Source organism: Cibotium barometz, chromosome 33, assembly GCF_041138505.1.
Source record: "Cibotium barometz isolate CiBa-2024 chromosome 33, ASM4113850v1, whole genome shotgun sequence".
Classification (NCBI taxonomy): domain Eukaryota; kingdom Viridiplantae; phylum Streptophyta; class Polypodiopsida; order Cyatheales; family Cibotiaceae; genus Cibotium; species Cibotium barometz.
In genome coordinates, this window is record NC_141078.1 from 7,495,881 (window position 1) to 7,512,086 (window position 16,206).

A 16,206-nucleotide genomic window follows, 5' to 3' on the forward strand; every position below is an offset into this window, starting at 1 on the left:
TTTTTCTTGGGCTTGCCTGCATCATTTTTAGCCTTTTGCGAAGGCTGTCCCGAATCAGCCTTTGGCTGAAAACTGTGTTTGGCTTCTCCCTTTCCCTTGTCTTGGGCAGAACACTATCATCTTTGCTAGAAATGTGCTTGAACTTCCACACATTGCTCACTCTCTCTATGCGGGGAAACTCGGAACCAATCTTGTTTGTTTGAAGAGTTGGTTGGTTTGTTACTACATGAAGAGCAAAATCGGAAGAACAAATCTTCCAGCATGTGTGGTAGTGATGGGGCTTTTGTTGGAAACCAGCTCCTTTCGGAAATGACCTCATCAATATCGAGCAGCTGCTCCCGAAGATCGTGGATCTTCGTAAGATGTTTAGCCATACTATCACTATCATTCATGTCCAAGTTCTCGAGCTCTTTCTTGAGAAATGCAACCCTGGGTTCATTCTTTGCTGATACATGGTTTCAAGTACATCCCAAGCTCGCCGAGTGGTTGTGCAAGACCGAATATGTGGTATGATTGATCGCTTTACTGACAAAGCAATCAAAGCCATCACTTGGGCATGGCGAGTATCACATCTCTTTTGCTCCTGTGAGGGAGAAGTAGGTACTGCAACTTGTTGAGCACCACGACTAGGCGTGTTAGGTGCTATGTCAATAGGGCGTACATCTTCACCTGACACATAATCCCATAATCCTTTGGCCACATGAAGATTTCGGACCATGAAACTCCAGAGGGAGTAACTATGCCATCTAATTTGTCCTCGTGGGACAAAACTCCGAATTTATCGGTCGTATTTCCAACCATTTGCTGAAATCTCTTCACCAAGAGATATGCAAATACGTGCAACCAAATATGCTGTAAAAAGCACTTGCAGGCAAAATCTAGAATGCACTGGAGTGCAATGCCAGGCAACCATAAAGTCCTGTGCAAATGTTTTGCCCCGAATACAAGGTTGCAATGTTGAAAATCCCCAAATTTTTGAGCACCAATGGGATGATTTATGCATCAATTGCACATAATTGACAAAAGCCCCAAAAATCTGTGTACCAATGAGCTTTAATTGTGCGATTAAGCACTGCTTTTAGAAAAGCCCCAAATTTCTCTATGTCCTCTAACTGCAATTGTGCAATTAAGCACAAATTTTAAAAAATCCCCAAATTTTCCTTGAATCCTGCACCCAGATGTTGCCCTGTACTACTGCATGCACTTGATTTTTGCAATAAGGCAAGCTTCACAAAAACCCCTTGAAGTGAACCCAAAAATCAGTTACCTGGTCGGTCGGAACCCTTATTTTGTAGAGTATGCAGATGCAGGTTGCAGACAGGCAAGCACGTTGATGGTAGGCTGGCCGGGAGCTGGCTGCACAAGCGATCTAGACGGCAGGCTCGAGTTGGAGGCGGCAATAGTGGTCTTGAGGCGTAGCCTTTACAGCTCTGATACCACTATTAGGTTATGGTTGCACACAAATTGAGGCGCACAGAAAAGTACACTAGCAAGCACACTCAAGAGAGAGATGGTGATTGTGTGCATCAAGAAAGTGCACAACCAGCTTTGAAGGGAGGGCTGCCAGAAGCCAATTTCTAACCACTTGAGAGTGGGTGGAGTGAGAACTGCAGACCCCCCTAATTAGAGTGGTCTTCATTTCATTGTCGATGTCGCTTTGGAGGATGAGAAGCTTGTCTTGTGAAAAGTTGATAGTTCTCATGGCCTATGGGAGTTCTCACAGCCATAATGCCATTCAAGGGACGGATGGCCGACTTGAACACAATAGAAGTTTTCCATATGTTGGCGCATGCAACAAAGCGGAGGGGTAGGAAGAAGGGTGGAAAGTGGAAAAACGAGAGACAAGGGGGGTGGGAAGAGGAGCGAATAGCAAAGAGGGGAAGGAGGAGGGAGAAGGTGGGACAGCTGCAGAGGGAGAAGTGTAAAGCTGGAGGAGAAGGTGGGTAGGAGCAATGGTGGGCAGAAGAAATGGCAAAATGCATTTCGCATGTGGTAAGGCCATTATGAGTTTTTGGTGCTACCCTTTGGGTTGACCAATGCTCTAGCAGATGATGAACGCTTTGTTTTGTCCATATATGGAAAAGTGGATTGTTGTCTTCTTGGTCTTCTTGGACGACATACTGATCTACAGCACGCCATAGGAAGAACATTTACATCATCTCAAGATCGTCTTGGGTATATTGAGACAAGAGAGTTGTTTGTGAGGGAGTCAAAGTTTGACTTTTTCAAATAGGGACTTTTGTTGATGGCATGAGGATAGACCCGAATAACGTTCGCAAGGTTTTGGAATGGCCTATTCCACAGATGATTAGGCAAGGGAAGTCATTTTTGGGTTTCACTAGCTTTTTCCGGGAGTTAATTGAGGCTTATGCCAAGATTGTTGTCCCATTGATCAACTTTTAAAGGGGGTGAGAAGCAAGAAAGGCAAGATAAGTTCTTCAGTGATTTGGAATGACAAGCTAGATCGGTGCTTTTGAGCATTGAAGGAGCTAGTCACCTTGGCACCCATGCTGTGGATTATGGATCCAAGCAAACCATTTGGTCTTGAGACAGATGCCATTGATTTTGCATTAGGTGCAGCCATGTTCCAAGATGGGAGACCCATAGCCTTTGAAAGCAAGAAGCTTTCGAAGACACAGATGTGGTACCATAGCGAGGCAAAGGAGCTTCTGTAATTGTTTATGCACTAAAAACTTGGAGACACAATTTATATGGTGTGAGGTTTGTTGTTTAGATGGATCACTATTCGTTGAAGTATGTTTGTGAATAGCCGGATTTGAGGTGTCTCAAGGCGAGATGGATTGAACTCATTGAGTTTGATTTTGAGATCAATTTCCGAAAAGGGGGCAACCAATCGGGTTGCAGATGCCCTTAGTAGGATTCCTGAGGTCAATGCCATCTCGTTCTCGGAGATATCAATTGACTTTTGCCTATCTCTCAAAGGGTGTTGCCAAGATGATACGTACTTCGGTAGCATTTGGCAATTGGTCTAGGCTGGTAGCAGCCCGCGAGATCTAAGTGTTCCAGATGCTCACATGAATGCTATAGAGAGAATTTGAGGTGGATTACTCTTTAAGATTGCATAGGTTTGTGTGCCCAATGATATGGGTGTCCAAACTAAGATCTTATATGAGTGCCATGATGCTCCCAATGTGGGGCAGTTTGTCATATAGTGAACCTTGGCCTTTTTTATTGGCCGCATATGAAATCTTGTGTTGAGGATTATGTGCGGAAGAATGTCAGCTTAATAAAGCTGAAAATCTTAGAGTTATGGGTATGTTGCATCCACTGCAAATTTGTGAAGAGAACAAATGGCATACTATCTCGATGGATTTTGTAGTGGGCTACCTTGGATTTGTAGGGGCCATGATTCAATCTAGGTCCTTGTGGACCTGTTGACAAAGATGGCTAGGTTTATCCCTAGTATCAAGATTCACCCTAAATTTCATGTTAATCGTTTGAAAATGGGTTTAGAGGAAGGTGATGAGATTGTAACAGTGGAGAGATCCCTAACCTCAAGGATATTACTAGGTATGTTCCCATGGAACCCAAGTTGGCCCAGTTGGTTCCAGATCAATGTAGTGAACATTGAACAATCTTGATATACTGTTTACTCAAAGTACTTGATCAAATGGAAAGGATGGTTTGAGGTCGAGGCTACATGGGAGTCCGTGTGTAGTCTGTTGCTTCCCGGCGGATTCATTGTTGTGGACATCGATGGTTATTAAGGGGGGGACGTATGTTACATGGTGGGTCCCAAAAGTTGGGCTAGCATGTCTAACTGTAGGTTAGGTAGACCGGGGATTGCTCCGTGCGTACAGCAAAGGGGTGTGTTTTGGTGGTATGGGAGGCCATGGCTTTGCATGTGGAGGCAAGTCTCGGATACTATTAACCTCCATGCTTGGGGGTGAGCCTAATTGGCTCTATGGCTAGGTGGAGAGCTAGATGTGAGTGTCTATGTGTTTCTATGTTTTGTTTAATCGCATGTGTCTGCTAGATGGAGGTCTTAGAGTCTTAGCCTCTCCATTTGCACCTTGGAGGAGCTCTTGGATACGGAGTCTTGCTAGAGACTATTGACCTCTTCGCCTTGCTTCTAGTGAGCATATGAATTGGCACAAGTTGTGTGCTTTTGGGTTGGACACAGCCGCGCACCCCCCCCCCCCCCCATCCTCCCCCCTTCTTTCTTTCTCCCCGACTTGTTGCCTAGTTGATGCTTCCGAGTGGAACCAAAGGCACATCGGCACTCTACCTTGGATGTCAGGTGGGCATCGACAACACATCCACAACAGATAGCCCTCCTTCACCCGAGTATCTGGAGGAAGCTACTTCCTACGCATTTGGAGTCCGGGACCTTTCTCCCAAGTGGCCAGCCAGAGGCCCCCCCCCCACCCCACCCCACCCCCTGCCGCACCCTCCCCCTTCCGCTCTTTTTTCTCATCGTTCTACCTCTTAGGAGGGATGTACATATCAGGCTTTGCTTGGGATGTTTTCTTATAGTTTGCTTTTTGCGGACGTTTCTCTTTAATGACTACTGAGGGATCTTTTCTTGGAGAAAATGTTTGTATTTGGGTAGCGAAAGAGCATAGCCTGCTCTGCAACCATTTCAAATCATCATTGCAACATGCCATTCCTGTCTTGGCTCCTATTTGGGTGTTCTCGTTGTTTTTCAATTAAGAGTAGCTGCTCGGTGTTTCAAATACCTGAAAAGGCCAGTTCTAGTGAATAGGTTCTTTGTATAGGGCACACAACTATCAGGGTAGATATTGGCCTTTATAAATTGCTGCAGAGATTATTGCTCATCCAGAAGGCTGGTCCACCTTGAAATAAGGTTATTTCAAGCATACACTATGCTAACTTTGTTGATGTCATGTTGATATATTTTAAAAGCCTCTTCTTTTGATTGGTTCTGGAAGTTCATTCAAAAGTTCAATGCCATTTAATGTTTGCTAGATGAGTCTCTGTGGTTTTTGAGTAATTAAACTGTGATTTGTTGGCAGGCAATCAGTGCGGGAATGAATGAAATGAGATATGTTGTTTTTGCACCTTTGGGTCATGCTACTGGTAGAAGGGTGGCAGTCCATCTTCTTGACCATATTTTGGGGCTTGATTTGACATTTCATCTGGAGAGGAGCACTGGTGTGCTTGCACGTGTAATTGACCGCGCACAGCGTGCTGTTGTACACATTTTCCGAGCTGTGGGTATGTAAAGATCCCCCAAGGAAAACCTTACATTGTTCACTTTCGGATTCATTTGATTATATCAGCCACCAACACACCCCCTCCCCCACCACCCCACACCCCCCCCCTACCCCCCCCACCCAACCCCCGGCCGGGCGGCTGGCCTGCCCCACATCTTTTGGCCTTTCTCCCCAGTAAATGTAACAAAGGTAAACACTGCACATGCATGCAAAGGAGGAGCATGGAGCCTGTTGGCAAGAAGTGGAATGATAGAACTCTTCCTTCTTGCAAGCCCTCTTTCTCTTCCTTCTGCTTGGACAACTATTCTGGTGTATTTTATTTATGAGAGGTGGTGAACAACATAGTTAAGTTTAACCAGGTCACGACAACTCTCTTTTCTTTCTGAAGTCATTTTTTTTTTTTGCTCCTCTTGTGAGAAATTCCTTACTCTTGGCATTTGTGTTATTTCCAGTGTTCACGTTCATCCCCACAGCTATTGAGCTCGGCTTAGTTTGTGTGCTCTTGGCACAACAAGTTAGTACAACTGTTGCAGGGGTTGTGCTCGTAACCTTTGTTGCGTATGTTTGGTGGACAATTAACATCACAAGAGCTGCTGCTTCAAGCCGAAAAGAGGTTTGAATGCAAAGCTTTCTTCTCAATAGCTTCATATGCATTCTTTTTTCACAGGTTACAAAACACCATCTCAAAACCTTCTATTAACAGCAGCATGGCACACAAGGGTATGTTTTTGTCTCAGAACATGAAGAAAACGGCTATGTCATGAACTTTTTACACAGGCGAACAAAGTTGAAGAGCTTGTGACAGGGAAGGTTGTTGATGTGCTGCTCAACTTTGAGATGGTTGCTCAGGTATCAATTGACTGCTTGCCTTTTAGCAGAAATATATGCAAGGCCTTGTTGTAGCAAGCTGCTGCACTAAACGCATTCCTTGTAACCCTACGTGAAGATTAAAAGAAAACAAACATTTTGTTGGGGGTGTGTGTGTTTTTCATCATGCTTCTGATCACTTTGAACTATTTGAGATGCAGTCTAATAACCAGAAGCTGGAGGTACAGCAGTACAATAGCTTATTGAGAAAGCATCAAACTGCAATGGTATTTTTCGTGCACAATCTTTCATTTTGCATTATACAAGATGTTAGGTCCTTAATAGGCATAAGCTGCGCTTAGGATGGTGAGTCAATCTTAACTGCCTGTCAAAGTTGCACTGGGATCTCACTGTTCAAACTGCTACCTGCAAAACAAATAGGTTCATTAAAATATGACAGCACTGTCTGTAAAGAGCCTTACATTTAGTGCTTTATCTCATATGCTCTTAATACATGATCATGCCCTTCTTCTCTACAATTATGCTTGCCCACATAAATTTTTAGTGCCTTTCCTGCCCTCAAAAGATTCTGATTCATGACCCCTCAGCTGGATGCAGAACGTCTGTCAGCAGCATTGAATGCAGGACAAGCTTTCATCTTGGCAACTGGGGTTGCAATTGTCATGGGTTTGGCTGGTCTTTCTGTTATGAAGGGCTCTATGACTATTGGTGATTTGGTCCTTGCAAATGGGCTTATTCTTCAGCTCTCAGGACCACTGCAGGTTGCTGCTTCAGGGACTCTTTACTTATAGTGATAAATATGAGCACTTGTGTAGTAACAAACCAATCACAAAGGTGATTAATTTTGAGAACCTTTTCTGTTAGTTTGCAGTTTCTTGGATTTCTTTATCGAGATTTAAGGCAATCTTTGGTGGACCTTGATTCTTTGTTCAACATTCTCATGTGAGTCTCTTTTGTAGATAATTTTAATTGCTTAATTAAAGATGTAATTTAGTCTGTTTTCCATGCTTGCTTCATTCCCTCAAACCATGGAAACAGAAACAGAAACAGAAACAAAAACATCTTTAATGGAGCTGGCACGGGAGACACCACAGTACCAATGAGGTACAAGTTGGGAGGGGGGGAGGGAGGATTGATTCAAAAGAAAATGGAAGAAGGATTAATAGGGAGGAGAAGAAAGGTGGATATCGAAAAGTGTAAGTCAGCTGACCTACACATGACCTGAAATGGGGTGCAGAGGGAGCTGTGAGAAAAGTGGTTGAAACAGCAAAGGGGAAATGGCCGAAATGTGTCATATTGGAACTGGGAAACAGCTGAAACACATTTTGGGGCCAAGGACCTTCTGAATCAGATGTTTTGCAATGGAGACCCTACCTTTTGGCAGTTTCCCGTAATTATTGATTTCTTAAAAAACTAACGTAAGCTATGTTAGAAACATGGAGATAGTGAACAAAGGCTGACATTTTTTATACTAATAATATTTACGGAACAATGTAGAAGAGGCTAACCAGATTTGGTTGTTATGGCAGGACCAAACCTCTATTGAAGGATGGGCATATAGAGCTGCAAAAAAATGGAAATGGAGTCAAATTAAGGGCACAAAATCTTCATTACTCTTACAAGTCTTCAAGGAAAGTGAGTCTGACCTCAGTTGGTATTTCTATGATTCTTGCAATCCAATCTTTGAAGCTGACTTTGCAGAGCTTCACCTATGCAGGTGTTGCATGGGGTGACTTTGGTTGCAGAACCAGGTGAGAGTGTAGCCATTGTAGGACCTTCTGGGTCCGGAAAATCTACAATGGTGAAGCTTTTACTGCGGCTTTATGATCCAGATGTGGGTGCCTTGTTTATGGATGATCAAGATTTACGATCCTTGACTCAGGCTTCTCTACGCAGGGCTGTGGCTGTAGTACCTCAAGACACAGTTAAGTGTAGATTGATATCCAGGCTTATGATGCCTTATATAATATGTTCAGATTTGGTCCCCTTGAGATCTTACTTAGCTCTTGTAGCTGTCTCAGGTCCTTTTCAATGATACCATATTCCATAATATATCCTATAGTCAACCCACAGCGACAGAAGCAGAAGTAGTGCTGGCTGCTAAGCAAGCTGTAAGTCACAGGAACTTTCGAATTTTAATCTTTTTGGGCTTTATTGAACAGCTCATGGAATGTGGTGGTAAGAGCTCTGGCTTCCTTTAGGAGAACCAGGACTCAACTTTTTCGAGAATGATTTTGTTTTTATTGTGTGTATCTGCATGTGCATGCATGCATGTGATACACACAAAATAACTAATCATAAGAGTTGAAAAATGTTGCCAATTTCTTTTTCTTTTTTTGGTGAAAATAATCTTGTGGATGATGTATTATCAACTTGATGTAATGATTGCAGCGGTTGCATGATGCAGTCATGTGCATGCCTGCAGGCTACAATACCATCGTGGGCGAACGAGGATTGAAGGTATGCTAGTATTCTTGTTTCTAACCAGTTCTAAGTCTCTGGAGATTTCTGAATACAACCTGCCATCGTTATGATAAGGATTGTAGCGTTGTGTATCTTTTCTATCATTTCAATATTGAGTGTGGATAGTTTGCAGCTCCCAAATGCTGATTTGTTGACATACTTCCATTTGCCATACCTATTAGACATGACTTCTGCTATATTAATCTCTGATGGGCTGATCCCACATGCGTTTGTTGCCAATAACAATAACTCCAGTAATGCAATTTCTGTCAATGGAATCACAAAATCATGTAAGAAGTTTGAGTCAGAGTGAAGAACTTTTGGAGACAATCCATTCGACTCACCTCTTGCTTTGTTCTGATGAGTGTAGCTCTCTATGTGCATGGCAAAAGAAATTGGAAGGGAAAAAGCACCAAAGCAGCAGCTTTAGTTATTGGAAAAACTACACAATGACATGAGAGGGTGACGGCCATAGTTGCATTGAAACACACTTCATACCTTTTGAAATGTTTGAAAATATGTTGATGTTTCACGCCTGTTTTTCTAGTTGCAACTAATTTAAATATATATTTTTTGGGTTGCTATCAGATAGCCGCCGCTATAAAACGTAATGGACACTGTTTCTTGTTTTCCCAGGCCACCCTTTGTGATTTCCTGCAAGTGCTGGTCTTCATAGGAAAACCCACCTCAAAGACACGGGGCTCTAGACCCTCTGTTTGTGAATATGTTCAATCTTTAGTGAGAATCAAAAATCAGGAAACACATTCCAACAGGCAAAATGCTAATGGAGAATTTCACATACAGGCAAAGTTTGCTTATTTTTTTACATTTACATGGCTTTCTAGATGTTTAGTGGCTTTGGAAGAGGGGCTGCTAACTGCTGATTCAGGGTTGGGGCTTGCATATCCAACCTTGAAAGCTGATTACTGACCCAAATCTTGTTTTTTAAAGGCAAAATTCTTGTTCTACTAACTCCAGTCGGCCAGCCTTTTGCAAACCCTTGCCCCCTTGGCTAGGCTGGCTTGCACATGTTTAGGCATCCCAAAACTGGTTCAAATTAGGTCCAAAACTGATCCAAACCAGTCCCTAAGCTGCTACATTTGTCCACATGCTACCAACTTAATTGGTGCACGCTTGGCTTGCTCCATGAAACTCTCTTCCTCTGTGTAGTGGTCTTCTCTGCCACAAGCTTCTTGATAACTGGGTCTGCCTGAAGACTTTGCAAAAGGCATTCTCGTAGTGCTCTCTGCAAAGTAGCTACTTTCCCATGAGCAGTTTCTGGTACTAGTGTTATCCCTGCCACATGAGTCTGAATGGCTTACCATGTAGCGATACTCTTAAAGAAAAGAAGAAAATTCCTTTTGGACCATCTTCCAATCACAAAAGTGAAGGAACACCAATGTAACCTGGGTATGGTGTTTAAGGAGCTTTACTCAACTATCAAACAAGAGGTTAAGACAATATGACAAATTATAAAGCATTCATTAATCACATTACAACACAAGAAAATAACATAATGAGATTCTGCACACCACACTGGACTGGAATGATCGGACCCTTCTTTGGTAATGATATATTACCGAGGAGTTTCTAGTACAAGCATGGGGGCATTCCGACGGATCACCTGATTCGACATAAACATAAAAATAAACAATAAACAATAAACAGTGGCCCTGGAAAGACAACGCTTTCCTAGTCACAACCCTCGTCTCCCCATGGTGTAGGCCACACAGTGCTCATGCCAAGGCTTCCAGCGTCTAGCACAGGGGATTCCACCACCGTGTGCGCCATACGCAGCCTCTGAGGCATTACTGATGCACTGTGTACTTACCAACATTTCCAACAAAAAAGAGTCCTCGAGACATGTGATAAATACATGGAACCAATGGGCCGGTGTCGGTCTCTAGTCTCGAACCTGCTCCAACGCTCTAGATGAATCCTTGGACGAAGGCCAAGTGTGACGGCAGATGAGCTCACACCCCTTCAACTCAAATCAAAGAAACAAGAGCTGGCCAAGGTATATGAGGCCAGGAAACAAGGAAAATGGGCTGTCTACCGATATGGTAAAGCCCTCATCGAGAATTTCTGGACACCTAAGGTGGACAAAGGCCAATTTGACACATGTAATTAGGTGTAATCCTTACCCATGTAATCCCTTGAGCTAGTGCTTTTTTCTCATTTTCATTTTCACTTTCATTTTATTGTGCCAATGGCACACCCGAAGTGGAATGTACAAGAAAGGTGTATTGTTTTGTCCCATAGGTCGAGTTCGGCCTTCCGTGGACGTTAATAGAACTTTCTTTCTTTCTTTCTTTCCTCTCAAGAGCTCTCGGTCTCCAAGGCCACAAGTACAATGATGATATGGACTAAAAGGCGATGTAGAAGAGCCCCCAGAAGCAAGTACACCTTGTGAGAACCACCACCAGCCACTGGCGACAGCAAATTAGGGCTTGGGTGCTGAAATGATGACATCACCAGGTTGTACAGGCTGTATGGCAGTATGACAAGTTGGCACAGATGCTCACAGCATGAACACAATCTGCATGGCAGACTTCAGCAGCCGGTACCAAGATAGAAGAGCCACTGTACAGCTGTACGGCTGTAAACAGTCGTATAATCGTACAATCGGTAGGGCAACAACAACAGACAGGGGTGCAGTTGTGACATGAATGGCAGCAACAACAGAGAAGTATAGACTGCTGTATGATCTCCGTACAGTGTACGGACAGAGGGAGAGTGCGGCTTTCTTTATATGCTAAAGTTGGTGAAGCTGAAACTGATGCACTTGTTGAACTCGTGGATGATTTACAAGGGGGCTTAGCCCAATATATATATATATATATATATACAATGTGCTTTTTGGGTGGAGAAAAGCTAAAACATGTTTTCATTAAAAAGCTTTCCCCACTTCACAAAATTGAGATACAAAATTGAGATACCTTTAAATAAAATAAATGGGGTGCCAATGAGGTGGTAGTTCAAGTGGTGTGTGTGTGTGTGTGTGTGTGTGTTTGGGTGTGCAGAGGATGGTGTGACCTGTCGATCTGCGACCTGCTGCCCTGTCAACCTGTGTCCTGTGCGACCTGCTGGCCTGTGCGATTGCTGTGCGACTGTGTGGGTAACCTGCAGCATCACTCGTCATCTTCTGCCTTCTGATTCTCTTCTCTGTTCATCCCCTTCTAAGTGTGTGTGTGTGCGTGTGTGAGAGAGAGAGAGTCTCTGCCTCGCTAGGCACCTGCTGCCTACCCTCCCTATTTGCCTGCTGACTACCCTCGCTATTTGCCTACCTAGCCTCTTGTCATCTCTGCTTTTTGTCAATTTTGTGTTTCGAACGCCTACTGTCAGCGCCTGCTATCAGCTTGACTGTCTCCTCCTTTCTTCTAGCAGTGAAGACATTGCCGCTTCTTCGAATGGTGTTGCTGCAGATAAAGTGTATGCTCGACGTGACCCTTCTGTGGAACCGAAACGTAGACAAATTGCTGCTCCGAGCGACAATCCTACACCTATGGATGCTACTAGTGAAAATCTTGCACCTCATGTCAGCCCTGATGCGCAGTATGTCTATGATGCGCTTCATGAAGACTTTCAGCAGAGCCGTATGAGCTGGGACAAGCCCATACCGGCCTTCACTTACAAGATTGCTTTGCCGTCCATCGTCTCTCCTGTCAAAAAGTACTCAGAGAATGTGCAGTCATCATATTTTTCCTAGGGAAAATGCCATCAGTGGATGATGTTGCAAAATGGATAAAAGCTGTATTGCAGGGACATGTGGTTGAGGGAGTATATTTTGCTGCGCCGGGATTCTATGAGGTGCTCCTTACTGAGCCTAAGCATCGGAATGTATTACTGGAGGCATCGCCTTTGATGTTTGGCATGCAGATGGTACATGTGTTACAGTGGCCCCCTACGAAAGACTGTTGTCAGGGTCTTATTCGTCAGAGTTGTCCGGTGTGGGTGGAGGTGGTTAACCTCCTTGAATATATGCGGAAAGATCTCCCTTTCATTGCTGCCTCTCTTGGCAAGGTAGTTTGTTGTCCTTATCTGACAGGGAGTCACAACAGATTTTGTATCTTGTGGGACACGGATAAGCCTATTATCCCCTCTATTGCTATAGAGGTTGAGAATGTGAACATGGGTGCTAAGTATTTTGAACTCAAATGGGGTGTATTTGTAGGTGCCTGCTACAGATGTCACAAGTTTGGTCATGTGTCTACGAAATGCCCACTGTTGTTGCATCAGCCTCCCCCAGTGGCAGTACCGCAGTCTGATTTGCCTGCATCTAACAGAGTGTCTAATGCTATGTCTGCAAATGCAAAGGGCACAGGCAAAACAGGGAATGCATCTGCTCTTGTGTGCAATAGTCCCCACCAATGAAAAATATAAAAGAGACTGCTAAAGAGAAAGGAAAAGACAAGCTGCAGTAGGTTACTGTAGGATGGATGGCAAACCCCAAACAAATCAGCACATGCTTCCACGAGGCCTCAATTATCGAAAGCATGGGATGAGTGTGAGGTTGCATCGGGTCAATCTGCGGCGCTCCATGATGTAAATGTTGTTGGTGTCCTATGGACAGACATTGTAAAAAGGAAGTCAAATGTGGATGTGTCTAGTCACCTTGGCTCTAATATGATGGTGGATAGCATGGATTATATGGCACATGATGCCTAATAATTTGCTCTTTTGACTTACATCTACTACAGCTTATTTCCTTCATGTATACCTCTTAAATGCATGTCATACAATGTCTAGGGTCTCTGTGATCCTCAAAAATGGAGGCTCTTTTGGCATTATGTAAATAAAAAACAGCCGCATATTGTGTTTACAAGAGCACAATCAACATATGTTTGTTGGCAAACATGGGCATTTTGCAGATTATGACATCTTTTATGCTGGATGTGATGGATATTCTAGTACTTTGATGATGGTCAAACATGAACTGAATCCATATCTTGCTTTCATACATTCTGGTGGAAGGTGGATGGTGGTTCAATGTCTCTTGCATGGGGAAATATGTGAATTTGCATCGGTCTATGCACCTCAGAATTCGGCTCACAAAGCACAATTGTGGTTGGAGATTGCAACTTATCCATGGCTACGCAATGCTTTCCTTTGTGGAGATTTTAACAATGCTCCAAATCGTGATGATAACACGATGCGTAGATTGGGCATGCTGAATATGGAACGCAACTCATGGGCTGATATGCTATCTTGCATCAATGCTTCTGAGATCTGGGTGCTGTCCAAACCTCATGACAAAGGCTATACTTTCCATCATAATGCAGATTCTCATTATTGGGGGAGATTAGACTGGTGGTACCTGCTAAATGTTGACACGCATGATGACTTCACATGTGACATGTGGGTGGACCACTCGATGACCCTTTCGGATCATGCAGCCCTTTGGTTGGGACTCTATTTTGGCATGAATACGTATGCATGTAGATTGCTTACGCAAAAACTTCTTATTGTTAACAAAAGCTACCTAGAGAACCAGCAGTTTGCTGACATGGTAAAGCATGCAATCCGCCCTTTGCTCCCTCAAGCATGTGAAGATATGGATGTAGCATGGCATTCTTTTGTAATGCGAATGCAGCATGTTATTGTATGGTATGGCCGATACTATCTAGGTGAGCATAGACAGCATGTAGCAAATGCAAAAGAAAAAATTCACGAGAACTCTCAATTATGTCATCGAAGACCACTGCAAGAATCTGAGATGCTTGATCTTTTGGCAGCCCGGAATTGTATCACTCAAAATGACCAGAGAAAACTACAGAAATGGCAAATCTGTGCGCATCAAAAATCCTTTGAGGATAAGGGCTGCTCATCCAAAGGTTTGCATGCAACCAGACAGAAGCAATCTATTGCTCGGGTTAAGAAATTGGATGGGAGTTGGACCATGGATAGCTTTGAATTAGAAAGTGAGTGTTTGAACCATTTCCGACAATTGTTTGCAGCCCCACTGTCACCTTCTCAACATGAGGGTGCTGCAAAAATGTGATGTTGGATGAAGTGACTACTATAGATTGCCTGAAGATGCTCTCAGCATGGACATGCTATTCTTGCAGGGGGAACTTGATGATGCATTAAAATCTCTTGACACATGGAAATCCCTAGGATGGGATGGACTCACAGTGGAATTCTTTCGTACCTATTGGGATCAACTTAAGGATACGATCCTTCACATGGTTAATCATTGTTGGGAGATTTAACTACTCCCGTCCTCGTGGAAGGAAGGCTTGGTTAAGTTGGCCCCGAAAAAGCGACTATGTGAGTCTCTTACTGATTGGCATCCAATAACATTGATGCCTGTTATATATAAGCTCATAACTAAAATGCTAGTCAATCGGTTGAAAGGTGTCCTTTATGCGGGTCTCCATCGAGCTCGGTGTATTGGTTGTATAAGAATAGCACTGCTTGATGCATTCTTGGTGGTAATCTTTCCGCCCCTGGATACTTGGTAGATCAGTACGGCAAGGCTGCCCCCTCAATGCATTTTGCTTTATGCCATTGCCCCACATCCATTGCTATTGTATATGGATAAACTCATTGCTGTGGGCTGTTTGCATGGGCTGCAGCTACCGGATGGAAAGCACTTTGTCGCTCAAGTGTATGCGGATGACTCTATTTTCTTCCCTCACAATGCTGAGTCGGACGTGCGATCCATTATGGATGCTTTGGATTTGTATGGATTAGCTGCTGGGCTGCAAATTAATTTTCACAAGTCAAAGCTCTTGCCTTTGAATGATAAGGATTGGCATGACATTTTGTGGCCAAGGAATATTGTGCCACTAGGACAAATCGTACGACACTTGGGCTATCCCATAGGCTGGTTTGTTTCGCTCAAAGATGAAACCCGATGGGTGATGCATCGCATACAACAGAAGCTAGATTATTGGAAGCTCTCAACATGGCCTTTGCATGTCTGCTTGAGAATTGTTCATTCGATCATTATGGCATACATACAGTTTTACTTGCCACTTATAGCATGGAACAAAGGATTTGGATGCTTTTATGTCACAAGCTATGGAATGTCTATGGAAAACCCACACTGATAAAGAAGCACTCCATTTCTGAAATTTGAGCTGGTATGCTCTCCTAAAATGCATGGAGGACTCAACATCCAGAACATTCACTATCACTTGATTGCGAGGAAAGCTACCTTGCTCCATACTTTTGCTGCCCAAATGCAACCATGGACGAAAATATTGGCTGAAATGTGCACCAAGGTGCAGACTGATGCATTTGGCAATTGGAAGACCACTATATGGGACTTTATCACGGGTTGTTTCAAAGGTACAATTCCTGGCAGCTCTCCGTCTAATCATAGATTGGCAAGAGATCTTGCAATGTGTTGGTCGGGGAGACCACTTCAGGAGGGCAATGGCAAGAGATCTTGCAATGTGTTGGTCGGGGAGACCACTTCAGGAGGGCAACAACATGGCGTTGGAAAGTGTGCATTGGAGTCGTATGTTTCAAATGCTTCTTGCAGTGGCTGAACCCAGAAAAGCATACTTTCTTGCCTATAAAGGAGTCAAAACATGTGCAGGATGTTATACAACCTGATGGTTCTTTTATGTCTTTTCCGTTGGCCAATAGGCGCTATGGTTTGGGTATGCACTCCCGGCCAATTTGGCATAGACTACAAGAGTTGCTTCAACCCTTCCTGCCTGCCCCCATGCTAGAGATGCAGAATCGTCTGGATGATTGGAAACTG

The 16,206-nt window shown here is 43.7% G+C and overlaps 1 protein-coding gene across 4 annotated transcripts in view; it reads left to right on the forward strand.

The window, feature by feature from the left end:
* LOC147619252 (ABC transporter B family member 25, mitochondrial-like) overlaps positions 1-16,206 on the forward strand; it is a 71,758-nt gene that overhangs the window by 44,471 nt on the left and 11,081 nt on the right. For 2 of the 4 annotated variants that reach the window (XR_015261831.1, XM_086772915.1), the window contains exons 4-13: positions 4,998-5,199; positions 5,651-5,811; positions 5,976-6,047; positions 6,227-6,292; positions 6,614-6,787; positions 6,898-6,968; positions 7,556-7,661; positions 7,744-7,950; positions 8,048-8,137; positions 8,418-8,486. Coding sequence is in view for 2 of the 4 variants with exons in the window: in XM_086772915.1 (XP_086629041.1) it covers positions 4,998-5,199; positions 5,651-5,811; positions 5,976-6,047; positions 6,227-6,292; positions 6,614-6,787; positions 6,898-6,968; positions 7,556-7,661; positions 7,744-7,950; positions 8,048-8,137; positions 8,418-8,486 (1,218 nt within the window). In the remaining 2 variants the exon portion in view is untranslated. The remainder of the gene's footprint in view (positions 1-4,997; positions 5,200-5,650; positions 5,812-5,975; positions 6,048-6,226; positions 6,293-6,613; positions 6,788-6,897; positions 6,969-7,555; positions 7,662-7,743; positions 7,951-8,047; positions 8,138-8,417; positions 8,487-16,206) is intronic. The other 2 variants (XR_015261832.1, XM_086772916.1) reach the window with 1 other exon arrangement.